Source organism: Ixodes scapularis, unplaced genomic scaffold (assembly GCF_016920785.2).
Source record: "Ixodes scapularis isolate PalLabHiFi unplaced genomic scaffold, ASM1692078v2 PGA_scaffold3__209_contigs__length_174095766, whole genome shotgun sequence".
Taxonomy (NCBI): domain Eukaryota; kingdom Metazoa; phylum Arthropoda; class Arachnida; order Ixodida; family Ixodidae; genus Ixodes; species Ixodes scapularis.
Window position 1 is genome coordinate 73,694,466 of NW_024609868.1, and position 27,350 is coordinate 73,721,815.

General features: G+C 45.7%; 2 protein-coding genes across 2 annotated transcripts in view; one reads left to right on the top strand and one right to left on the bottom strand.

Moving 5' to 3' along the window:
• The first annotated feature begins 856 nt into the window (after window positions 1–856).
• LOC115332882 lies at window positions 857–21,867 on the top strand. The gene is made up of 2 exons (XM_040221954.2): window positions 857–1,582; window positions 21,683–21,867. Exons 1-2 carry the CDS (start codon window positions 880–882, stop codon window positions 21,865–21,867), a joined length of 888 nt encoding a protein of 295 aa, XP_040077888.1. The 5' UTR covers window positions 857–879.
• Window positions 21,868–22,166: 299 nt separating this feature from the next.
• The window catches only part of LOC8034516 (microtubule-associated serine/threonine-protein kinase 3-like), a 41,340-nt gene continuing 36,156 nt past the window's right edge, over window positions 22,167–27,350 (bottom strand). The window contains exons 9-14 of the mRNA XM_040221953.3: window positions 27,170–27,286; window positions 25,576–26,054; window positions 25,057–25,186; window positions 24,820–24,968; window positions 23,971–24,318; window positions 22,167–22,430 (exon numbers count right to left, since the gene is read on the bottom strand). Coding sequence (XP_040077887.2) covers window positions 22,167–22,430; window positions 23,971–24,318; window positions 24,820–24,968; window positions 25,057–25,186; window positions 25,576–26,054; window positions 27,170–27,286 — 1,487 coding nt within the window. The remainder of the gene's footprint in view (window positions 22,431–23,970; window positions 24,319–24,819; window positions 24,969–25,056; window positions 25,187–25,575; window positions 26,055–27,169; window positions 27,287–27,350) is intronic.

Here is a 27,350-nt window from a genome sequence, read left to right on the forward strand (position 1 = left end):
GGCAGAGTAAGGACAGCGGGGAAACATGGCGGTGCCCGGTAAGTGGGCGCCGCTCGCTTTGGAACTAATACGCCGTAGTAGCTGCAGTAGCGGGCGCGTTAGTCAGCAATGAATGGTGCAGGAGGTTTTCGCGTCGCCTTACCTCACTTAAAACGCAAAACGAGCAATGACCTCGCCGTATTTTTTTAGATAGACTTTCGACTCTGGCCATTCCTAAGCCTAAATGAACGCGATAGTTGTCGGCATGGCAACGTCTTTGGAAAGTGGATTGCCTTGACTCAATCGGCCGGGTATTGATAGCACACAAAAGACGAGAGCGTTCCCTACGAGGGTAGTTACACGCGCTGCACGTGCTGGCGTCTGCAGTAATAACTGTTCTGAAGCAAAAAGCCTAAAACAAATTTTGCCGTGCACGCGCGTTCGTCAAAGATTTATTATGATTATTTACTTCAAATCTTTTATAAGTGCAAGGCCAGCGCGCGCGGATCGAGAATTACACTTCCAGCGTTCTTCTCGATGTTCGGGTAATTTACTAATAGGTCAATTTTCAGTGGAGCCGAATTACAGGTTTTTCAATTTATGACGGTGTTATATACAGTTCTTACATGCTGGCCAACATGCTGCCGGTGTACCGCGCACCCTTTCACTGTTCACTTCTTTCTGATCGTTTCTAGGACTCAACTTCGTCGTCCTCTTTCGAACTCGGAAGGAAATTTCAACGAGGCTTTTCTTCACTTCATACAGCCAAATATTTAGAAAATTTCCAAACAAGAGTTAATTTAGTTTTACCTTGCCGATTATTTGTACCACGAGCAATAAAAATTGTTTCTTAAGCTTTCCACTGGGCACGGCAACTTCGGAACCGACAAGTCATCTAACATGCCGCTCCTGTTTGTAATCCAACAGATGCTGCTAATATGCACCGCGTGTCCGCCTCACGGCCCGTCGTCGGCTACTCTCGCCTTGGGATCCGGATTCGTCCAGCAAGAAACCTTCGTCCCGCCCGTCAACCACAGCATCGCAGGCCTGCTGCACAATCATCGCGCAGCAACCATGGAACAGTGCCGGAGCAGTACAAGAGCGGATCCCGCGGCGGCAATCGTCACTGGGCACGGCAACTTCGGAACCGACAAGTCATCTAACATGCCGCTCCTGTTTGTAATCCAACAGGTTAGTGATGGAAATTGCGTTAACTTTAGAAGTGACAACCGATTTATTATTGTTCTGCCGTGCCCACAAGTGTTCTTTGATTGTGCCATGAATTGTCGGGATAATCTGCTGTTACTTCTTTCTGGTGACGTCGAACGAAACCCGGGCCCAGAGACGAGACTAGAAACGATGATTTCCCAAGTGCTCGAAAACCAAAAACAGCTGAAAAGTGAACTTAAGGAAGTAAAGGAAAACCAGATAGCGTCCCAGCAAAGACAAAGCGCAATGGCCGATAAAATCACCCACCTTGAGACAGCCCTTGACGTCCTCCAGAAGAGTAATCAGCAGATATTGCAGCTACAAGGAACGCTTCAGGGTCTAGAAGAATTGGTCTACTTACAACGCGAAAAGATAGCAGATCTTGAGGATAGAGGTAGGAGAAATAACCTAATAGTATTTGGCATTCCTGAAACGCCAAATGAAACGGTTGAGAACCTGAAACAAAGTGTGATAAATACCGTCTTCCAACAACAACTAGGCGTAACTGTGAAGACAGTGGAACGAATACACAGGCTTGGAAAAAGGACAGATGGAAAAATTCGACCGGTCATCCTAAAACTGTATGATTACAATGAAAAAGTGCTTGTGTTTAGGAATTGCAAAAAGCTAAAGGGATCAAAGATATCGGTATCGAATGATTATTCCCAAGTCACCCTAGACAGGCGTAAACACCTTTGGGATAGCGCAAGATCGGAGAGGGCCAGTGGAACTCACGTACGACTTATTCATGATAAGATTCAGATAAATGACCAAATGTTCGTCTGGAACGATGCCGATGATTGTCGTGAAAAAGTTGGCAGCCATCGAGGTTCGCAAAAGCAAGCTAGATAACTCCCTGATAACAAAGAAAAATGCCTACGTCTGATTAACGTGAATGCAAGAAGCCTTCTTAACAAAGTGGAAAGTCTGGAGCACTTGTTACTGCTGTACAACCCGCATATTGCTGTAGTTACCGAAACCTGGTTACATGACCACATAAATGATTGCGAGATTGTGCCACCATCATACAAAATACTCAGAAAAGACAGAGGCTCCCGTGGTGGGGGAGTCGCTTTAATTTACAAGAACTACCTTTCGTGTATTTTGATACCTGAGTGTTCATTTACTGAGAGTTTGTGGTGCCGAGTAAAGTTCGGCGGGCATTCCATTGTAATTGGCGGGGTTTATAGATCACCTGATTCATCGCCGCAGTTTTTAGAGAATATCTATGATTATTTACAAGAAAATGTCACCTGTAGATCTAAAATAATAATTGCTGGTGATTTTAATCTTCCTAGCGTTAAATGGGACCAACTAGATCCTGGTGTGACAGATGTTAAAAGCGGTGAATTATTGCTTGACATTGCTTTTTCTAACAATCTATCACAGGTGGTTCAAGAGTTTACTAGAATTACTGATTCTTCCCGTTCTATACTAGATTTAATTTTTGTGTCAGAATCTTTGAAAAATTATGAGGTGGTTGTTGAAGATGGATTGTCGGATCATAAATTGGTGTTGCTGTCCATCAAATTGACCGCTCAATCACTAAATGCAAACTGCCCGACAACTGAAGTGTATGATTACAGTAGAGCTGATGACGTCAGTATTCTGGATCATTTAGAAATAAGCCTTTCTTCTTTCGTAGATATACAAGACGTGAACCAGTTGTGGAATCAATTCAAAAAGATAATACGTTACTGTCTTGGTAAGTTCGTTCCAAAAAAAGTGAAACGTGTTGCAAAGCAAAACCCCTGGGTGACGAGAGAGATAATTCATCTCAAGCGTAGAATAGCACGTCAACGAAAGAAAAAGCCGCGTAATAAAACTACAATCCAAGAGATATCTCGTATTCTTAAAGATAAACTAAAATCTGCAAAGGAACGATACTTTACTGAGGTCATGCCAGAATTTATAAGAACATCACCTCGTAGGTTTTGGCGTCACCTCGCGCCGTCGAGAGATAGTGTGCAGTACGTGGCCCATGACAATCATGTCATCACTGATCCAGGTGAAATGGCGAATTCGTTTAATGATTTCTTTCAGTCAGTTTTCTTAGACAATTGTGACCTCGCCGAAAATGCTGGTGAATTTAGTCATGAGTCACACTCGAATATGCCAGAATTGCAAGTTACAGAAGAGGGTATCTTTGCGCTACTATTAGATATGGACACAAAGAAAGCAGTCGGTCCAGATGAAATACCCAATACCTTCCTAAGGCGCTACGCCGAGTGGGTCTCAAAATATCTTTTTGTTATTTTTAGTGCTAGTCTAGTAAATTGCGAAGTACCATTAGATTGGTTATCAGCGAGGGTCGTTCCAGTTTATAAATCTGGAGATAAACATTCAGTTGAAAATTATCGTCCCATTTCCCTCACGTGTGCATGTTGCAAACTACTAGAGCACATTGTTTCAAAGGAGTTGTTTAAGTTTTTAGAACATTCGAATATCTTTCTTTCGAACCAGCATGGATTTCTAAAATCCCTCTCCACTGTGACCCAGCTTACAGAAATATTGCACGACTTCGCCACGTCTATGAACAACAGAGGGCAGATCGATGCCTTATGCCTAGACCTATCGAAAGCTTTCGACCGAGTACCCCATCCTGAACTTATAAAATAAATTACTGAAACTGGGTATAAACCATAAAGTTATCCTGTGGATCAAGGCCTACCTTACAAATAGAAAACAATTTGTAGAAATAAGTAAAACAAACTCTTGTTATGTCCGCGTTCCCTCGGGCGTTCCGCAGGGATCCGTTTTGGGACCTGTTTTATTCTTGTGCTATATAAACGATATAGTGGAAAATATAGGACCCTCTATTGCGGTGCGCCTGTTTGCAGATGACTGCTTGTTGTATTCAGTTATCTCTTGCCACGATGATCAGGTCCGGCTTAATTCGGCACTGCAGACAGTAGAAAAATGGTGTAAGGAGTCAAAAATGAAAATTAACTTAACTAAAACTATACATTGTACTATAACTAACAAAAAACAAAATATTCTACCATTCGTATACAAGCTTGGAAACGAACCTTTAGTACAGGTGAACGAGTTTAAATATCTTGGCCTTACCATATCATCAAACTTAAGCTGGAAGACTCACGTTGACAATGTGTGCTCAGCTGCTAGAAAAAAACTCTGGTATCTCAAGCGCAATCTCAAGCTCGCTCCCCCTGAGACAAGACTAACTGCATATAAAGCACTAATACGGCCTACTCTAGAGTACGCTTCTATAATTTGGGATCCTTTTAGAGCCTATCAGATAAATAAACTAGAAAAAATACAAAGGATGGCAGCCAGATTTATATTGTCGAGATATCAGAGAACAGAATCAGTACAGGAAATGCTTAACTATCTCAACCTTTCAACGCTCTGTGACCGTAGAAAAATAGCACGCCTTAAATTCTTTTATATGCAACAAAATGGCCAATTTAATTTTAATACGGACCCTTACATAGTTGCTCGGCAGATCAGGCCTCTCAGAGGCAACCACTTAAATCACTACCAAATAGATACGGCAAATATTGATGCATATAAATACTCCTTTTTTCCAAGAACGATAACTGATTGGAACAGCCTACCACAAGAATTAACAACAGCAAATACACTAACCTTGTTTGAAAAAAGCATTCTGAACCTTTTTCAATGATATCTATCGAATCCTTAGTATTTCCTATTCACGTATAATCATGAGAAAATTGTGATGTTATTGTGTGATGTCTTTGCTTCGTCGCTGTTTGACGATTTATAAATTCAATGTCAAGCGCTATTTTTGTATGTTTGAATTGTTGTTGATACAGTGTCCTTGTTTCTTTTTGTATCTGGTCATATGTATTCTCGTGCCTTGTGCACCCCTGTAACAACCCTAACGGGTTAACAGTATACCTAAATAAATAAAAAAAAGCTCAAATGTATGCCGCGCTGCGTCGCGAAAACCCGGCAGCGCGCATTTTTTGAGTCCCCCCATTTCGGGAACCTTTACACGGAAGCCACGTATATTCGCTACAGCCAGTAGGTGACACCAGCTACGACCCCATAATAAAACACGGAGCTATCGCTCATCCAGCCCTCGTTAAACTTGGCTAGGTACTTGTAGGTACCTAGTAGGGAAGGGCGGTTAACTTTTAACCGCGGTTAAAGTTAACCAGCTTCGAGCAAACGGGCCCTGGTGGTGGTTAAACATTTCGACAAAACCCCGTGACTGGGACAAAAAGGGACGGACAAACACAAAGTCTCAAGACTTTGTGTTTGTCCGTCCCTTTTTGTCCCAGTCTCGGGGTTTTTGTCGAAATGTAGAAAAAAATGTAGCCCAATTTGGCTATATATAGCCCAATCTTGCAACACTGTCGGCCGTCCATCATTCGCTACCGGAAGTCCCGTCTGCTCTATTACTGTCATAAGTGCGTCCCCCCTCTTGTCTGTTCGAGCAGTTCCCCAAGCCACATTATGTGCGTTGAAGTCGCCGCATATAACCAACTCCTCTGGTTATATAAACCCCTTTCGACAACGAAAGGGGTTTATATAGGCATCAAATCCTACACAAAACACTAGAGACGAGAGAAAGAGAGAGAGAGAGAGAGAAATGGGGAAAAAGACAAGCGCCGAAAGACCAGGACAAGGTAAGAAGAAGACAACACAAGGCGCACTCGCAACTGAAGATTTATTTATGGAAAAACATAGTATTATATACACTTTTAAAAAACTCCACGTCACTTTCCACGTGCCCACTCTTTATCCAAGAATAGACACTCTTTTTCTGACAGAGTCAATGAAGGCTCGCTTATGCACGTATCTGCACCCTTCCTTATTGCATACGCCTCATGAATTTCCCTTGTAATGTTTTTGCTGTATCGCCCCAGGATTGCCACGTCATTGAAAACTGGTGTGCACTCACATCGGTTGCAATGCACAGCCAGGTGCCCCGAAGGTGACTGTTTTAAGGAAGCAGCATGCTCTCTTGCGCGATCATTCACACAACGCCCAGTTTGGCCTACGTAAGACCTACCGCAAGAAAGCGGAATGTCATACACAACACCAGTGTGACATTCTACAAACTTATTCTGGTGTTTTTTCTTACACTCGTCACTCTTCCCTTCGGGATCATTGATTTTCCTGCATAACGCAGAAAGCTTTTTAGGGGCTGAAAAAACGACAGGAACGTCGTAACGTTCCGTCACCTTTTTTAAGTTATGAGACACTGCGTGAATGTAAGGCATTACAGCGGTTCTTACTTTTTGGCGTTCAAGAACGTTTCTTTCCGCACCCCTAAATTTCTTTTTGAGGCCCTCTGCAGCTTCAACAATGGACCTCAGCGGAAACCCCGCACTTGCGAGCCGATCTACTTGTAGAAGGAAACTCTTTCCCATTTCCTCAGGACAGGATTTGTTCAGAGCGGCTCCGAGGCACGAAGAAGCAATACCTCTTTTCACTAACATGGAGTGGGAAGAATTAAAAGGGAGTACAGCTTTCTTGGAGCGAGGTTCGTAAGCCCAGCACACATGGTCATCTAAGAATTTTAGTTTTAAATCCAAAAATTGTAACGAGCCCTCCGTGGTACTCTCATGAGTGAATTTTAACCCATGAGAGCAGGACGTGAACGTGCCGATTACGTCAGCCACCTTGTTATCAGTGAGTTTGTTCCCTGGGAGGGCGATGACCAGATAATCATCAACATACCTGTATATTTTAAAAAGGCTATCACCTCCGAGCTTCTCAAGAATAGCGCGGTCGCAGTGTGCCAAAAAAATGTCGCACAGAATAGGCGCAACCCGCGAACCGATGCAGATACCCCGTTTTTGCAAAAACACCTCTCCACCAAAGGAGACATAGGTGTGGTCAAGGTAAAAAGATAAGAGTTCAACGAAACCTTCTACACTTACCCCGCAAGTGCTACGAAAGGCTGTTTCACCGCTGCTCTCGATGCAACTTCTAACAGTGTTAAAGAGGACGGCATGCGGAATTGAATAAGAGAGATCCTCAACATCAACTGAAAAAGCGTCGCACTTCCCTCTGCACCCTTCTTTCAAAAATTCAATCACTTCTTCTGAATTCCGGACCAAAAATTCATCCTGCAGTTTTAGGCTTGATAGGTGGGTGCGGAGAAACGAAGATACCTGGATCTGCCACGTATCTCTTTCAGTAACGATTGCTCTAAAAGGTACATCTGCCTTGTGGGTTTTTGCCGTAAAAAACAGGTCCAAGGCAAGTTTCTTGCTGGAATTCACCTTCCTCTCCAAGGCGGAGAGGGACAGTTCGCTGCACAGTTCTTTCGCCCTCACCTTCACCTTGTTCAGGGATCCTGGCTGTGCGTGCTTGAAGTTCTTAAGGACAGCTTGCTCGGCCTTTTCCCAGTATAGCTCCTGCGGAAGGACAACAAAGCCGCCCTCCTTGTCAGACGTGAGCAGCTTCAGATTGTTAATTCTGAAGTGGTCAACGATCGATGTCAGCTTCGGGATTCTTGCGCGTAGACCAGCCGTTTGGCAAAGCACATCCACTCCGTCAGCGATGCACCGCTCCCTGTCTTGGGGCAGCACCTTGTCAGCCAAACTTCGGACCAGGGAAAGCTTATCCGGTGGTGGCAGTCTAGGCTCCACGGCGAACTTGGGCCCTTTGTCAACCGTAGCCTTAAGAACTTCAAGCACGCACAGCCAGGATCCCTGAACAAGGTGAAGGTGAGGGCGAAAGTACTGTGCAGCGAACTGTCCCTCTCCGCCTTGGAGAGGAAGGTGAATTCCAGCAAGAAACTTGACTTGGACCTGTTTTTTACGGCAAAAACCCACAAGGCAGATGTACCTTTTAGAGCAATCGTTACTGAAAGAGATACGTGGCAGATCCAGGTATCTTCGTTTCTCCGCACCCACCTATCAAGCCTAAAACTGCAGGATGAATTTTTGGTCCGGAATTCAGAAGAAGTGATTGAATTTTTGAAAGAAGGGTGCAGAGGGAAGTGCGACGCTTTTTCAGTTGATGTTGAGGATCTCTTTTATTCAATTCCGCATGCCGTCCTCTTTAACACTGTTAGAAGTTGCATCGAGAGCAGCGGTGAAACAGCCTTTCGTAGCACTTGCGGGGTAAGTGTAGAAGGTTTCGTTGAACTCTTATCTTTTTACCTTGACCACACCTATGTCTCCTTTGGTGGAGAGGTGTTTTTGCAAAAACGGGGTATCTGCATCGGTTCGCGGGTTGCGCCTATTCTGTGCGACATTTTTTTGGCACACTGCGACCGCGCTATTCTTGAGAAGCTCGGAGGTGATAGCCTTTTTAAAATATACAGGTATGTTGATGATTATCTGGTCATCGCCCTCCCAGGGAACAAACTCACTGATAACAAGGTGGCTGACGTAATCGGCACGTTCACGTCCTGCTCTCATGGGTTAAAATTCACTCATGAGAGTACCACGGAGGGCTCGTTACAATTTTTGGATTTAAAACTAAAATTCTTAGATGACCATGTGTGCTGGGCTTACGAACCTCGCTCCAAGAAAGCTGTACTCCCTTTTAATTCTTCCCACTCCATGTTAGTGAAAAGAGGTATTGCTTCTTCGTGCCTCGGAGCCGCTCTGAACAAATCCTGTCCTGAGGAAATGGGAAAGAGTTTCCTTCTACAAGTAGATCGGCTCGCAAGTGCGGGGTTTCCGCTGAGGTCCATTGTTGAAGCTGCAGAGGGCCTCAAAAAGAAATTTAGGGGTGCGGAAAGAAACGTTCTTGAACGCCAAAAAGTAAGAACCGCTGTAATGCCTTACATTCACGCAGTGTCTCATAACTTAAAAAAGGTGACGGAACGTTACGACGTTCCTGTCGTTTTTTCAGCCCCTAAAAAGCTTTCTGCGTTATGCAGGAAAATCAATGATCCCGAAGGGAAGAGTGACGAGTGTAAGAAAAAACACCAGAATAAGTTTGTAGAATGTCACACTGGTGTTGTGTATGACATTCCGCTTTCTTGCGGTAGGTCTTACGTAGGCCAAACTGGGCGTTGTGTGAATGATCGCGCAAGAGAGCATGCTGCTTCCTTAAAACAGTCACCTTCGGGGCACCTGGCTGTGCATTGCAACCGATGTGAGTGCACACCAGTTTTCAATGACGTGGCAATCCTGGGGCGATACAGCAAAAAGATTACAAGGGAAATTCATGAGGCGTATGCAATAAGGAAGGGTGCATATAAGTGCATAAGCGAGCCTTCAGTGACTCTGTCAGAAAAAGAGTGTCTATTCTTGGATAAAGAGTGGGCACGTGGAAAGTGACGTGGTGTTTTTAAAAGTGTATATAATACTATGTTTTTCCATAAATAAATTTTCAGTTGCGAGTGCGCCTTGTGTTGTCGTCTTCTTACCTTGTCCTGGTCTTTCGGCGCTTGTCTTTTTCCATTATGAACCAACTGGCCCAACTCACCATTTTGTTGCGAGAAATGGGGAATTCTCGTCCGCAAGGAGTACAACAAAGCAACCTTTACAATAGAACTGAGAAGCAGTGACCTCCTTTATACAAGAAACAAAAGCAAAGCAACCTTGCACTAGGACTGAGATGCAGTCACCTCGTTTGTACAACAAAAACCAAAGTTTTTTTTTTTAATTTTATTAAGATCAGTTTGCTTTTTGTTGGATTCCTGATTGTTTGGTTCGTTGCGTTCTTCCTGTTATAGTGTGTCGGCTTTCGCCAGAAAAGTGTACATTTCGAGTGATCCTTGAAACTTTTTTCTTTTTGGGTTCTTGGGGGCACTGCCGGTGTAGACAAGTTTGAAAAAAAAACTGTTTTTATTGTATAAAGGAGGTCACTGCATCTCAGTTCTATTGTAAAGGTTGCTTTGTTGTACTGCTTGTGGCATGGAATCCCCCCTTTCCCTCTCTCTGTCTCTCACTTTTTTTCGTCTCTAGTGTTTTGTGTAGGATTTGATGCCCATAAAACCCCTTTCGTTGTCGAATAAATTTCAGGTGTGTTTGACACTTTGTATTTGTCCGTTCCTTCTCGTCCCATTCTCGGGGTTTTTAGTCAAATGTTTAACCTCCACCAGTTCGTTAATGCCCTAACCTTTGGTTCACTTATTAACAGTTTTACAGTGCGCCGTCGGTGGCTGTGCCGGATCAAGAGGTTTGTGTGGAGAAACCAGCATGAACGGCTAGTAAACGCGCATGTCCGCGCAAGAAAGAAACCTCGATATCCTACTGACCGTTCTATCCTGTTTTCCAAGGTTAAGAAATGCTTTAAAGCTAATTTCAGGCACCACGTTGTTCCGCATGTTATTTCGGATTTTCGGCATTTGCAGTTTTTCTTAGCAGCTTTTAAGCAGGCATTATTACGTTTTCGAACTTTTTCCTGTTTCTTAAGTTCATAAAATCTTCAGTTAGGCTTCCGTCGCCTAGAGAGTAAACCACAGAAAACACTCTCCCGCTATTGTTGATTTAGGGGCCGATATTACAAAAAAAGGACATTTTATTTTTTAGAAAACTGACGAATTTTAATGATAATAAATTGATGTATGTTACTCACTATCCGGCAACCTCGATATAAAAAGAGGAAAAAAAAATTGGTGAGCTTTTCTCCGCATCCGCTCAATGCCCGGTGAGCTTCTCTCCGCATCCGCTCGATGTCCGGCGAACTTTTCTTCGTATCCGCCGGTTTTGCTGTCAGCTTTTCTCCGGTGAGCTATTCTCCAATGAGCTTTTTTCCGGGATTCAAGGAGCTCACTGGGGGGCACTTTTGTTTTCTTCACTATGTGTAGTGTACGTGTAACCCAGGCGGTTATGTTTTAATTTTAATTGTGCACAGAAGCATGGTATTGCACGTGCTTGCACCAGCAGAGAGGTTGAAGTATCCTCGAGTCTGGGTTGTGAAAAAAATTCCACCAAGCGGCAATACCCAAATTTCTCGCTGCGAATAGACAATTGCAAGCAGGGCACCTATCCGCCGCCATGTCTCTGCTCGTGCGGGCAAGTTAGTGCGATTACAAGCTTGAAGAAGCTACGTTTGCACGCACGGTGCACATACTTGGGCTCCTCGCCACCTGAAGACCAATGTTGCGCTTTTTGGGCTCCCACGGCGACAAGGGAGAAGGAAGTGACGTAAACAACGTAAAAAAACGCAGATTGGATGTTTCTTCTGAGAAAATTCGTCATCAGCGACTCTCACTAATGCTTGCTACTGTCACGTTGAGAATTGATTGGAAACTCCGACTCGAGCACGCGCTTGCTGCCTTTCACCGGGCTTAGGCTGCGCGTGCGACGATGTATCACCAAAGGCGCCAAAGGCACAAAGTTATGGCGAATTCCACTGATCGTTTTGGAGCGCGCCGGGATCGACTTTTCTGGAGCGAGCCTATTTCACTGGGCGATCGGGATCGAGACCGACGTGTTTCACTAGTAGTTTTGGATTAGCTCTCGCTCCAGATCTCGATCTGGATCCGAGAAAAGTCGCTCCACGATTTCGGCGGATTCAACCGGAAGCCACCCGGGCCAGCCCTCGGCGCACACACGTGGCTTCCTTTCTCGTGAGGCATCTCGCCTGATCTTGCCCATCTCGCCTCAGAAGAAGCACGTCGCGGGCTGGGCTCCTAGATTATCTCTACATCAGAAGAATTCGTAATGGCCGCTTGCTTACCCCTTGGCTCGACAGCCGGTTCGTTTTCCAGGAAGGAGAAGAGAAGGTATTTGCCGCGCTACGGCCATTCTAGCAATCTTTGCTAGAAGCGCCTGAGCCATTCCTGCTGCTCGTGCGTCGAACACGTGTTAGCGCCGCGATTGCGAAAACGTCTTCGAAACGACTGCGGCGGCCGCGGAAAGGGGATTCCCGGGCAGTCGAATGACGGGAAGGCATCTGCCGATCCCGGAGCAGTAGTCATGATCAATTGGGGATCCGTAGGCGCCGCGACCCCGTTCGGATCGTGTGCTCCATTCCGGATCTGGTCAACTGATCCCGGCGCGCTCCAAAACGCCCAGTGGAATTCGCCATTAGAGATGCAGGTGGAGCGCGCACTGAATCTTGTTACCAACTACAGACCTTTCCTAAAAAAGAGCTACTGGCCGGTCCCCTTTTTTGTGTTCAGTTTTAGTGTATTGGCGACGTGCGCGACCGAAAGCGTCGCTGTGGTCGGCCTTCCACGATTGGCCGAACGCTGACTATGACGTCAGAAAAGGATTTATCATCGACGGAAATAAGAGGAATGAAAGAACTTTAATTTTGACGGTGTTGGCAGTGTTCCTTTGAGAGCGCAATGATTTCAATCTTCCACCATGCTATTTACAAACACCATCGAACTTGTTGTTTGCAAGGTAATGACGTCACAAGGGGGAACCATAGGAGGGCGCCACCAAAACATCTCGCCGATAATAGGCCCGTAACTCTCTGAGCAGCACTCAAGGCGAGCAAAATAGAAGATTTGTGGCTCGCTTTTCGAGTATGCGGCATTACGCTTCCCTACTACAGTTTGTTTTATACTCTATTGCATTATAAGTGTCAGCGTAGCAGAGGCTTCAAGAGCGAGCTCCGAGCTTCCAGTGTCCCTGCCAAGCACGCGCGCTAGTGCAGTGCGAGCATCGTTCAGGGGACCATGCTTTTGCAAGTAACAATTCGGCTTCATTATCACATAAAGTGGAACATACGTACTCACGGAGGATACGAAATAAAGGAATACAAATAATATTGCCGAAATTAATGTTTAATGGGACGCTGAGGCCGCGAACTGCATAATTATTTCTTTATTTTAAGTTTTATTTTATAGACGTTTTGTTATCGCGCGTCTACAGATGCTGACAGATTCTTGCATTCGAACGTGGCACGAACAAAAATCGTCAAAATCGCTTTGCCAAATCCAACGTTACAGCGCCGTCTGGATGGCGCAGCCAGCATAACACGGTCGCGTCTTGAGGACGAGCTCGCGCCCCCTGCCCGAGAGCAACGGGTCTATGGCGCGTGATTTGCTCGCTTTCCCAAGAGACGACCGTGCACGTGCTGGGCAGAGGAGATCGCACGCTAGGCTGGGGACTCGTAAATATTGGAATGGTGTATAGGAAGTATTCACTGGCGGCTATAGCTGTGTGCGCGACTGCTGAGCGCGTGCTGATGGCGAGCTTCCACAGTTCTTTTGTAACGTGCATTCCGCACCCTCAAGATTGCCGGTCTTAGCAGGCTATTAATGTGGGCTCGTTTCGAGCATGCGCTCTAAACAGCACCCACAAATATGGCGCCCAGTGATTACTCCTTATAGGGACGGGCGGAGGAGAAAAGCTCACCGGAGAAAAACTTACCGCAAAACCGGCAGATGTGGAGAAAAGCTCACCGTCCTTTGAGCGGGTGCGGAGGAAAGCGCACCGGCCTTTGAACGGATGCAAAAAAAAAAACCTCACCAATTAAAAAAAAAAAAAATTCCTTATTTTAGTGGATTCTGCGTCACACGAGGCAATTTAACACACTTGGAAATCGTCACTTCATTAAAAATGTCCTCTTTTTGTAATATTCTTGAAGTTCATTGGGCAAATTTACTAATTCCTCAAAAATTAGTAATCGCCCATTCAGTATATTATTGAAGGCGCAAGTATAAAATCAGAACATCGGACACCGGTAAAATGAAGGCCATTTATTGACAGTTGACAGTGCGCCGTCGGTAACTTTTCTCCGGTGAGCTTTCCTCTGGGATCCATAGGGACATAACCTCCTGCATACTCACAAAGCCTGGCAGATCACCACGAGAAGCGGCCGCCGAAATTGAAAAGGTAGAGTGGCAGACAACGGATGAAAGGAGATCCGCGTGACGGGCACCCCGCTGCGGCGAAACGCCGAAACACACTTTTCCCGAGCCGATGGAATGTCCGCTCGCGCTCCTCGCGTTCTTCGCGCTACCGCTTCTTTTCTCGTCGGGTTTGAAAACCATGTTTTGAGTCCTCGCCGCTGCAAAAGCTCTGCGCTGATGTCCAGGTGCTTCGAGAAATGGTCTGTGCTACCAGACCCTCGGGTTTCAAAAGTGCAACTGCACTGTTAGCAAAAAAAAAAAAAAAAAAAAAAAAAACACGCACAGACGTGTAAACCGCTGTCCCATTGCGGACACGTCAAAACGTGTTCGTTTTACATGCAGCCATATGTGCTATTCGTCTACACACGAGGTGCGGGAGGCACTCACTTGATCGAATGACGTTTTAGCGAACGTCCACGTTTCACCGAATGACACTTTAGCGAATAGTTGGACGCCGCGAAGCGTCGTTTTCGGGTGGGCCAAATGAGTTCACATTTTTGTAATGAGCCGCCGCAGACTGTCGCCGCGAAGCGGCGAAAGCGCAGCGCGGCGGATGGGTTAACGCGCGCCCCCGTTATTCGCTAAAACGTCGATTCGCTCAAATGTCGCTGTTCGCTAAAACATAATTCGCTCATGTGATATGGACCCACGAGGTGTTGTGTAAACTTAACACGCTACACCGTTTCTGCCTTCCGCGAAACACGATTGAGCGTGTTGGCTGAGGGTGTTGGCTGAGCGTGTTGGCTGAGCGTGCTTATAAAACATGGCGGCCAGCAGCCGAGAACAGGCGAGAGACGAGCCCAGCGAGCAGCGCGCCTTTCAGCCGGATTTAAAGCATACAGGACGCGTTTGCTCTCGTTCGATGTCTTTTATACAAAGTAAACAGTCTCCAAACGGCGGGCGTAGCTCGTGTAAAAAGGTACGTACGTGCGACGGCGGCGGTCGGTGGCGTCGGTAGCTACGACGGAACCGCTAGATAGAAAAACGAATACCGAACTTACATGAATAAATAACTCGAGCAAACTATTTGGAATCGGGCGGTAACTTACGCCACCTAGTGAGGTTTCTAGCAGCCAGTGAAAAAAAAAAGCAGGAGTCTGTTTATACGCTGTGAACGATCACGAGTAGACAGCAACCCTACATACATCGCAGACAACACGAGTACTATGTATTCCACAGCACCGACACATGCACAAACAAAGCGACACTGCACCGGACTCTTCTACTAACATCCTTCGCTCTTATAGACGCTTTGCAGCAGCTGTGCATGGGTGCCGCCATAAGTGACCTTCAGTTTTTGTTACCTTTTATTACAATTACTTCACTTGATTGTTACTACAGCAGGGCAGGTTATTGCCCTTTTAGGTTCTGATGTGTCCTCCTCCACAGCACTGACCTTTGTGGAGGCTCGTCAACACCCGCTTTGGTTGCTTGGCATCTGGGAAAGACAACTGAAGGTCATCAATGGCGGCTGTAATTTGGCGCGTGTGTAAAGCGTCTATATGACATGTGCGGGTGAGCTCTTTGATCGCTGACCCTTACAGATTTATGGAAGAAGACACAAAACATGGAATAATGGACAGCCGTATCTAAGAACTGTTTGCATTTAAAAAGTATGGAGGCAAAATCTGTCAAATTAGTCCGTTGCGAAAAACAAGATGTATTAACAATAAATCTTAAACCGGCCAGGAAAGAGGTAACATTTTTGTTATTTTCATGCCCTACCAATGTTCTGAGCAGTCCGACTAGCTTGAATCAGATAGAAAAACAAATTATTGCGATTTTATCATTATGTATTTAATAATCAATGGAAATTATTCTTGCGCAAAGCATTTTTTTATATATTCTTGTGAAGGACATCCGCCCAACACTTCACTTCCGGTAGTTGCAGTGCGTGTACGGGAGCAGACGCCTTTACTTTGGGGCTTTTTGATGCAATTTGTTGTCGTATGTCGTGTCGGTGCCGAGTGGAGCGGTGGGGCTTGGGAGTTTATGATCGGTGTTACTCGTAACCACTAATCTACGCTGATGCGTTTTTTTTATATTCTTTTTTTATACCGCCATTACCCCGGACATTGAAAATTCACAGGCCCGTGACACTGCATTATGCTGAATAGCTAGCTCCTTCTCTTTTGACGTCGTTTTTCTGGTAGCACTCATGGATACTGCAAGCGTTTAAACAGTGTGCACCCTCTCGCCTACATCCGCGGTGACGTACTCGACCTGTTAAAACTTATTGCTTCCATCATTTTGGAGTACGCAAGGCAGTTAGTTATCTCGCTGCTCTGGTTTCGGTTATAAAAGCAAGACAAGATGCTCGTAGTTCCCGCTCTCAGTACATGTTGGATATCTTTCACACTTTGACACCAGATAACTGGATGAACGAGGATTTACATTTACTTCAGAGGTCACCGCTGGCTAGTTTGCGTGCTGTAAACGTTGAGGACGAAGAGTCAGTGGATCGACGTGATGGAGGTCAATGATGAGAGCGTTGCGAGTACAAGAAAGTGTACGAGTGCATGCCGTCAGTTCGATGATACAGAGCTATACTGGGCACAAAGCAAGCCATCAAGTTTTGAAAAAAAAAATTAGAATGCTCGCAGAAATCAGGATTGCTAGCATACGACACGCCCGATCGCATTGCTGAAGGTTCAGACACCAAGGTCGTTGAATCATCGGACACTCTCCAGGCTGAAGATGCCTGCCGTCTAAAGAATGCGAACTGGTGAGTGTACCAAGTAAAAGTAAACGTCACGCATAAAGTACGTGTTTTGTCTAGAAAATGAGCAGAACTTGTTTACTAGGTGAACATGCAGCCGATGCGTCGTGATGCCTGAATTCAAGCCTCTTGAGTGCCGCTGCTGCAGGGAGATGAGCAGGAAACTTACAGACCTGCAGTTGAAGTCTCACATCGAGACCTGTGAGTTTTAGTAAACTTCACCTAGGGTTGTAATCTTCATCACTAAAGTGCATAGATCATATCCATCGCCTACCCACTGATTCTAATAGCTGTCCTGCGGGAACCGCAGTCAGCCACTGGTCCATCTCATGTTTGTCTCTCGGAAATGCATGCAGTGTGATCTCTCCTTCAGTTGCTGAAATACCGGGAGTCCCTCACACAGCACCTTCTATACTCTGCTTCACCTTATGATGTACCGCAGGAAAGGCTACAAGCGCGAGCTCCTTGCTCAGGGCACATCTCGTCGGCGCATGCTCTCGCGCATTAAGGGCAGCTGCAAATGCTATGAGCTCGCGCTTGCAGCCTTCGCTTCGCTTAAATACCCTCGCGGGTATTTAAGGCCTGGCCAGGTGGGTTTTCGGCGGTGAGGCGTGTTGCAGCGGGTGCTGCTTTCTTGTTCCCGTGGAGACCCGTGACGCTAAAACCCTGCAAGGGCTAATAGCCGAGTGGGTCCGCCCTGAAACAAGAATAATCACTGATTGTTGGGCTGGCTATCGCAAGCTTGCAGATGACGCTCGCTTCACGCACCTCACCGTCAACCATAAGCTTAACTTTGTCGACGCGAACACTGGTGCGCACACCGATACGGTGGATTGCACCTGGGCCCACGTCAAAAACTCTCTTCCATCTGGACGGCGCGAGAGCCACCATTTCACTGGTCACCTTGCAAAGTTCATGTTTTGGAGGAGAGACAAGGCGCGCGGAAACACTGATAGATTCCAGTCGTTCGTCGCCGCGGCCGCCAAAATCTAGAGCCCCGACGCAGACAGGGCGAGGATTCTGACGGCCCCGGTGACTTCGAGGGATCCGCTGCGCTGAGCCCGTCACCCGCCTGCATGCATAAAGACGACTTATGCGCCAACCGCTCGTCAAGTGCTCGTTACGTCAGTTATAGGTTCTGGTAGCGGTCTAAACGGTCCTTTTCAGGGCCCCCATATTTTGCAAACGGGGCTGTGTTTTTAATGCGGCACCCCGTGTCTCTGTAAAACGTTCACAGGAAAGACCCAGCAAAGGTATGTGGTCCCCAACTTGGATATCGGGTGTTATGATTCAAATAAAAATTGTTCTTGCTTATTTCGCGCCTGTGATCAAAATAAATGCCGCCGTTGCAGTCGTCCCGCGGTGCTGTTGCTCGCCCATTCGCCGTCGGCGTGCCTCAGCTTCGTCGTCTTTGCTAGCGGCGCACCGGCGAAGCCGGCCTTTGATCCGAATAAATGCCGCCGTTGCAGTCGTCCCGCGGTGTTGTTGCTTGCTCGATCGCCGTCGGCGTGTCACAGCTTCGTCGTCTTTGCTAGCGGCGCACCGGCGGAGGCGGTTGATCTGACACACCGCGTTCGGCTTTGGCTAGCAGACGGCGTTCGTAAAATGGCGTCAGCTGTTGCTAGCTTCACGCGGCGGTACCGTGCGTGCTTCTATTCATTCGGTGTTCGCTGCCATGGTGACGACGAGAAAAGCAGGCGAACTTTTTGATGCGGAAGAACGCTGCGGCGCAGCGATACCAGTTGCGTTCTAAGGCCCTTCCCGCATGCTTTTCAATGGGCGGAAGGCGAACAAAAAGAGTTCGAAATAAGGACATAACGCAGAATGCTGCATTTCTCCAGCGCCTCATAATTTGACGAGCCTTGCACGAAAAGCATGTTTTTAGACCGGAGTTTGGAGATAGTTTTTTTTTGCAACAACATGGATCTAACGTATCAATGTGCCCTAGCTCCAACCAGGTTAATGCAGCCCACCATAGCCAAGTCTAGCCAAGTTCCCCCCATACCCACACCGTTGTATACCCAGATAGCTGTGCTGACAGAACTAGCCGGTATTTCTTTTTCTAAGCCGCTAGACGGCGTCGTCGGCGCCGCAATTCTCAAGATGGCGGCGCCGTTAAGGAAAAGGTCTTGTCAATTCACTGACTCCTCTTTTTCTGCCTTTACAGCAACACTAAGCGATGAAAAGCAAATAAAAGAAACCTTGTCTGGTGGGATCGCTCGTGGAGGTGCGGAGAATAAAAAAAAAAAATAAAAAGAATATTACACGCGCTCGTGGTAAGCACGAGGAAGAATACAACTCAAATGACTTCCGGTGATGCCCCCTTCTGACCGCTCCGACACCTTTCGGTACACTGTTACGTCACAGAGCACTAGCGGGAAGTTTGAATTAAGCCTCGTATTTCTATTTTTCATTAAAAAAAACAAAAGAACTACGCAACTCTATAGTGAAACAATTTTTTTGCGATGTCCCGATATGCCCTTTCAACGAAAAGCATGCAAAAACAATATTTTTTTTTTGGCGTGTCAAAAAACCTTAACAGCTCCGCTGTAAAAAAAAAAAAAAAAAAAAAAATTAAGATGACTTTAGATTTGGTTTTGTTTCAATTTCAAACTGTGTCCCTTGACGCGCATCTCAACTCGTGTTGTAAGACCTATGTACCGTGTAACCCTGGACAACTGAGTTGAGCTCAATGAAAGTTCGGAGATGTCAACGATCGTTAGCAGTTAAGAGCGCTAGTGTAACTAGGGCATGAGAAACGGACGTCGTGCGTGAATTAGAACAGAGTACTTCTTTTTACCTGTCGTGTTACATTTTCGGAAACTCTACGGTTGTCTGGCTATCACTTCGTCGTCGTCGGGTGCACAAATAATTTTAATCAACATAAGCAAAACTGCAGAATCTGGTCGATGATCACAAGAAGCTGCAGGGCAATTGTGGCTGCAGTGCAGCCAACTGTAGCCAATTCTAGACAAGTGCCCCCATACCCACTGTACAGTGGTAACGTGAACTCCTCTAGTTCACTGTAAAGGCTCATTAACATAGCCCCATTTTCTTAGGTTAAGTTACGTTACGTATAAGTTACCGAAACATTTGTTTCTCGAATGTGGCTTATCATGTTTTCTCCCAGTGACTTCAACGCAATATTTCGTAGCGTAACGTAACGTAAGAAAATCAGGCAGTGTGAACCAGCCTTTACGGTGGCTGATGAGGAGGAGATCGAACAGTCACGCCTCTGGCGGTGTGCCTCAGCTGTGGGGACAACAAACCGAATTTCCTTGGTTGTTTTGATAAAAAAAATTGAAGATGACGATTCGAAGGCCGCTCCCCGTGCGACCAAAGCACTGGTCAGAGGGTAGCGCTCGTGCCGAGACCGTGCTAGGCAAGGTTCAATTTCTTTGTTATGCTGTGTTAGTAAACACCGGGCTGTGGTGACAACAAGCTCGATAAAGCGCCCACCGCATTCGGTAGGAGTTGGTACCACGAGGGCGCCACAGTATTTGGTGCCCCAGTAGACCTCCGGTAGTGTATTTATTTGTTCTTCAGCAACACACAGCGAGTGGGTTTGAAAAGTCCGTCGGAGGAGTACCTGTAGTACATTTGTAAGAACCTGCGCAATTTGTAGAACGTTGTACACATAACAAAAAAATATGAGACAAAAAGAGAGAGAAAAAAAAAAAAAGGAAAACCGGAAGCGCGCAGAGGTTCGCGGACAGCGGGCGGCAACGAGCTCGTTTACGAACAAACATCGGTGAAAAGTTCGATCTCCTGCCCAATAGACCTTTCAAAAAAAGTTCTCCTTGCCGGTTCAATTTTCAGTATTCAGCGTATGACGCATAATTTATTTATTTTAAATGTATTTTAAGGGCGCATATTGTACGCGATATTTTAGCCAAGCAAAGAGGCACCCGAATCGCAGTCGAACAAAGCCCCCGTTCTTCAAACCACACGGTGCCCTATTGGTTGAAGAGCGGTGTCTCCGCTGCATTTCCATTGAGTTAAGCCTTTTTATCCTTTTACTTTTTCCTCAAGTAAGTTCGCTTTTTGCAAATTTTATAGAAAAAATGCACCACCTGTGGGTAACCTGCTCAAAATCGTAGCGCGATAGGTTAAGAAACCGAATTTATCGGTCGATTTGAGTGTCTGGCCGCTATTTGATGCACCCGATCGATCACCCGGGCGCGCGCTTAAAAGCATGCTTCAAAGTTTCCGGTAATGCGGTACGAAGAACATGGTTTATATACTGAGTGTGCTTGGCTTGCTGCCCACTAGAACCAGCAGATTTCGCAATAACACAAAATGGCGTTACTTCTTTGTGTTGCCAAGACTACGCTGCTGTGGTTGCCAGACTGTCAATATCTCCTTGTGAAGGCCAAACTCTCAGTATAAACGGCTCTGCGCAATTCTCAAGATTGCAGCGCCCTTAGAAATATGTATATAGCTCTAACTTACCTGCATATGCTTCTTTCGCAGGTCGGCCACTGTATTAGAATGTATAGGTTTTGTGTTAAATGTACTGAAATAGAAATTATATCAAAGCTTTTTTGATGCAGGTATAATTTAGGCTTCAATCAAGGAAGTGTACAGGCAGTCTAAAAGGCTTTTCAAAAAAAAAAAAAAGAAGGTGTACACCTCCGTGTAATGAGTTGCATTACAGTACTACACGTTATTTTTATGAGAGTTGCTGTAAACGCACGATAATAAAGAAGCGATACCATCGCCAATTGAAACGCATTGTTTTTAGACTTCAGAGGTGACAATAAAATTGCCTATAATTCAATTTGTTGCCTTCTAACAAGGCGTGACTCTGTCACTCGAAGGGGCCTGTGGCGATGGGCATCATTTATCGTCGAGCTCACAAACCGGAACGGCAGTAGTGTCTTTAAGAAAGGCCACAGATAACCACAGTAGGGGAACCTGTAAACTAATTGTATATACGAGCTCAATATTTATTCGTGCTCTAATTAACCTGACTGGAGAACGTAAAGATGTCGAACATCGTATTAGGGTTGAACTTCGGTGTTGACATTTAAGAGCTCCATCTTTCCTCTACTCCGAAGCTCCGAAGCTGCAGCTCTTGAAGATGGCGGCAAGTATCTGGAATGTCATAGCCCCCATCACGATCACCACGGATAGTGTCCGAGGGGAACACAGCGACCTCGATATAAACTTGCAAATTACCGCTACTTTCGCGAAGCGACCGAGCTGCTATTTTTTCAAGTGCCATAACCGCGGCCTTGGCTAGTCAGCTACCATCATGCTTTAGCACCGGCACTACAAGATGGCGACATGACCTTGTACTATCTAATACCACTCGCTAAGCAGCGTTTCGATACTGTCCTTGCGGCATGGCATCGAAACAATCTAAAAAAGTAGAATAATGTAAATCAGTGTTTGAATCCTTGTGTTTGCGTCTGTCTCGACGCTTAATCTATACTGCGAAGATTGATCAAAACACCGCAGGCACCGCACAATACGTTGAGATCCCAGTCTCGATGATATCAGCGCGAATAAACAAGGTATCATGTTGTCTTCAGAGAGTCTTCAGCTGGTCTCAATGTTGGCTCCTGTTGATTTGCTGGCCACGTTGGTGTCCGTCATGGCGGTCTCGTGAAATTTGCTGATTATTATGCGCTTGACGCGCATAGGCGACAGCGGCACCACCGTTAGCGTGACCTCTTTCTTGGCCGTGCTTAGCAGCTGCAGCACCTGATCTCGGGATAAGACGTCCAGGCTGGTGCCGTCTACGTGAGTCACCACGTCACCAGGGTACACCATTTTCATGTTCTTGGACGTCACGTTGGCATGCTGAAACGATTCATCCAGAAGTGAACTCAGTGTTTCAAGGTGAGTCATCCAAACCTAAGGCGCAACAAGAAAAATAAAAGTTGTTTCGTATTGAGAGTTTTGTTAACATGGTCACAGTCAAGCCGCATGTAAACTACATTGTGTGACTTGTCACTGGATATGTCTTGAACAGATCTCGAAGCTTCCTTTGTAATGTTAGTAAGTAACTAAAAAAAAAAAAGAAACTAAAACACCTACGCGGTTGCACTCTTGTGCACATAGTAATCAAAAGGGTACATGTACCATGCTGCAATGAAGACGGCCTGATATCCGATAAGGGCTTCACCTGAGTGTAAGTTCAGGTAGTTAATCTTTAACTGCTCGCACATCACGCAGTTTTCGAGTAGAATCGAATTTTGTCCCGCCAGATAACAGCTGCATTTCAAAACTTCCGATATCAGACATCGTTATTCCAGACACACATGCATGGTACTACCTCTTCTCTGCGTTTTCTTGACTTCGAGTGTATTTGAGGGGAATTATGTGACGTTGCGGAGGAATGCAAACGAATTTATGCTTCGGGCCAAAATAAAGTATAATTATTTTAAGCTTTTAAGGAGCAGATATTGTGATAGTAAAATGCTTGATACGCTCTCCGATACTCTTAACGCGAACAAGCCGTTGCCGGCTTTAATCATAATTCTTTTTGAAGTACTGAAGGTCTCTCACTAACACTGCTGTAGTGATGAAATGGGCTCAGTTGGGATACTAACCTAAGTGGTAAATTTTCAATGCCCGCCAGTATCCTTTCGAGTTAATGAGTCGAATAAGCGCCGAAGTCTTGTTCGTGCTAACAGTGTCGGGCAGTGCATGCCCATGTGTCTCACAAATTAATGTTACTGGGTTGAATGTTTTCACTTCTATCAATTGTATGCGATTAACTCAACACAGGTAGAAAAATAACACTTGTGTTTAACACACATACAAAAGGCATGCCGTTATTTTTTCGGAGCTCACTGTGGTATCAAAAAATACGAATATTTCGGGTGTGGTAGACACTTCTTTTGTCAGCTCAAAGATTTAGATTTCTCTCACGAAGGCGTATTATTGTCCGCAAAATAGCCGTTATTCAGTAGATACAGAGACACATTGGTCTTTCAGGCAATTGAGATGCTGCTACGCAAGAGCCAAAAAGTTTACTTACTTCTCATGCGTAAGCTTCCAAAACTGAGGCGCGTAGGGAAATATATTTTCTGAATTCTGAGCCTCATCTTCAGGACATTACGGATATTTTTACAGAATTGACCTCTTCATGCAAACCATTTTGCTATTGGGAGGGGCAAGAGACCTTGATACACTATTTTATATGTTACGCCTAAATGTTGCTTGTAGAAACCTCCGCATGCACCCAGACCATCGAGCTTATTCGAATTGCGACCAATGCAGTGTTACAGTTCCATATATGCATCAACAGGGTGATTTACTCATTGGATTACACAGACCATGCTCCCAATTATAATAAGCAAAACGCACTATGATCTACTGACACTAGCCTACGTACCGTGAGGACGAAGAGCCTCACGCGTTGTTTGTTCTTGTCATCCATGACGTTGACGTCCAAAATGCCCAGGCCGCAGGGCCTGTTGCCTCCGTGCGACGTGGGTGCACTCGACAGCACCACCGTCTCCTTCTGGGCGTTGCGTACCAAACTCAACGCGTCCCTTTGAGTCGTCAGCACCCGGTATGAGCTGGATGTCATCACAGAAAGCACTATCTTGTCTGCCGAGCTGGCGACGAGTTTGTTGACCTTGTCCACCGAGGCGTCGGCAAGGGACACACCGTTTACGGCCAAGATCACGTCCAGCGGCAGGACTTGGGCCCTTTGTGCCGGACTTTGGTTTTCGACAGCCTGTGATGAGAATCATTGTTGTGAAGGAATCGTCGTTTGTGCAGTAGAAAGAGTATAATACAATAGAAGAAACTTTTACTGAAATTGACACCATTGGTAAATTGTGTTATTATAATAAATGACTAGCTTATTATTTTTAACACGTTTTGGTCATGTGCACATGCCAACGCCATTGTAACAAAATTAGACTATCGGAGATAGGCTGCACTAGCATGCCGTTACTAACATCCTTGGCTATCGTTTGCTTCTCAGCTACTATTATTTGTTCACTGCGATATTCTACCCTGATAGGGCGGTGGAACCTGTGTGCTCATAGAACAGCTTTCTTTTCACCCGACCCGTTTTTTTTGTAGGCTAGGATGTGCGCAGAGCGTGATCGCGTGATGCAAGACCGACGGTCGACAGGTTCAACAGGCATGTAGCTTCCACGGCCTCGTCAACTTAGCGGTGTACATAGTATATATAGCGAACCATACTGGGAAGCGAATATGAAAAACGCACCTCCACATAAATAAAGTTGGCGCCTTCTTCGCCTTTGGCTCTCTGAACAGTAAATCCAAAACTGCCATAGACAAAAAATTTCTTCTTCCGGGTGACGATCAGTTCGATTTTTTCCGGCCCCAAGGTTTGACTATTCTTTCCGTCGGAACCTGGTACCAATAATTCAGCAGAAAAAGTAAAAACATTCAACGCACAGTTGAACGAAACTCGAACGTCCGGAACATGTGTTTGGCTCACCAGTCATCGTGCCACCCTTAGAGGAAGGGGCACCTTGAGTATTGGCCTCGTACTTGATCCCAGAGGACGTTATGTCGCTTGTTTCCATGAAGGTTTCACTCACTTTAATGGCCGTTTTACTGCGCTTTACCTGAAGAGTAACAGAAATGAGAGTTGTTTTCACATCTGTCAACATGCGACTTCAAATATTACGCAAAGTGTCCTGCTGAAAACCCAGACTAAGGGCGCCTTTCTGGTAACTTTGATGAATTACATTACGTATGGTATTCACAGTTAAGTATGTGTTCAGTTGAACGAGTGACAGCAGCTTCATACAAAGAAAGAGGAGAAATAGGCCCTACAAATATAATACCCCCGACAATATAAATAGGTTAAATCAACACTTCACTTATTGCAACCCTAGCCAAATAAATTCAAACATTTCTAAAAGTACTATGAAAAGTTTGAGTTATTAAGAGTTTGCTGTCACTGATGCAAACTTTGTTTTGTGTTATCTAAATTATAATAATCTGTTAGCACCTTTGTCATAAGCTTCTTGAAGCTAGACGATGAGTAGCAGAGCAAGGGCTTTTGAGTCTCGTTTGTGACGTCAATCATTTCCTCGATCCTCTGGTGGCGACGCTTGTCCTCAGGATCGCCACCCTTGCCACCCTTTTCAGCGTTGCTTTTGAGAATCTCGGCTATGCTGGGAATGTCGCAGAGGTCCGTATTGGTGTACAGCACCCGCCAGTTGAACCGATCGAAGAACGGGTGCGTCTTGAGTTCGTTGTAGTTCACAGAGCCGAGACGCTCGACGGGATTTTTCTTGAGCATCCGGTAGGTCATGTCCTTGGCCGGCGTGGTGGCCGAGTGCTTGTGCTCTTCGACACGGGGCCACTTGAGTGGAGCCGTGATGATGCGCTCGCGAAGCATCTGTTTCGTCTTGCCACGAAATGGGACACGACCAGTCATCAACTTGTACATCACGATGCCCACTGACCACCAGTCTGCTGACCGCCCTGCGTTATACGGGACAAAATTAGGTATGACTATATATGTAAGCCACAGCGCAGTGCGAAGCTCCAACGTGTTTGGTGCAAAGTGTAGGCCCCCTATTCTAAAACTCCCTTTCAATTCTGCTTTTTACATTGTAACTCTACGGCTGCTAAGAGTAGTGTAATGGTGTAGCTCCGAGTTATCTACACAGTAAATGGTGTGTTCAATGACCGCCGCTGTTGAGCCTACTGTATTAGAGCAGGGCGCCGCATCTAGATTTTAGTAGACGCGTTTTAAACCATCGCAGTTGCCATTTTTGGCCAACGGCAACAATGCGTTACTTTACTGACTCTACCATTTTCCGAAATGCCTGTTTGGGATATCTTAGTATAGGGGACGCGCGCTTCCTTTTCGGGAGCGCTCGTTTGATGGGGGCATTCCTTGAACCGAAGGGCACGCTCTCACTTGTGCCGTGTCCATGCGCCGCGCCTGCCAAAATCCCGAGAACAAACGATCTTTGAAAAAGAAAAAGTGAATTCTAAAAATACTGACAAGTTTTGAGACCCGCCTATTGCATAAAGAAATACAATTAAACAAGGATTCAACGTTGCTAGTTCGTTTCAAGGGGAAATTCCTCAAAACAAGAGTAAAAACACAAATCAAAGGGCGAGAAAGAGAATGGTTGCATTTCTTTATGTTTTGAAGCATATGCAATGAGAGAAGGAAAACGAGAGAGAAGTAGAGGAGGGAGGAGCGAGATTCTTCATTTTATGAATATGCTGTCTGTGGATCGAGGGAACTCTGTACGGAGATATTTTTAAACGTGATTCTACAGTGCTTCCAAAACTTAACACCGCCTCGAGATGATCAATTTCTGGCATGTTTTGTATGATTCCTTGGCCTACGGGCCGAACTGAGTGGTAAACGTTTTAACTTTTCCTGATCAAAATTCAACACGAGGAAAACATCCCAGCTGCTGCAGTGATAGCTGGGAAACTAAGTGGCGTCATTAGGCATGAGGATCACTTCACATGCATTTACACTCCAACTGCAGATGCAGATACTTAATTAATTGACAATATACTCTTCAAGAGCTCTACACGGGTATTAAAAAAGATTAATCCGCCACAGCGCTTACCGTATGGCCTCCGTTTGAGTATTTCGGGGGCCATGTAAGGAATGGTGCCGGCGGATTCTCCGTCGTGGAACTCGAAGGGAGTCCTCCGGAAGTAGCCACGCAAAGGGTGCTTGGTAACTGTAATTGGTTTTCTCACGCTGAGAAAGGTTCTATAGGTAACGCTCTTCGGACTATTTGCTTT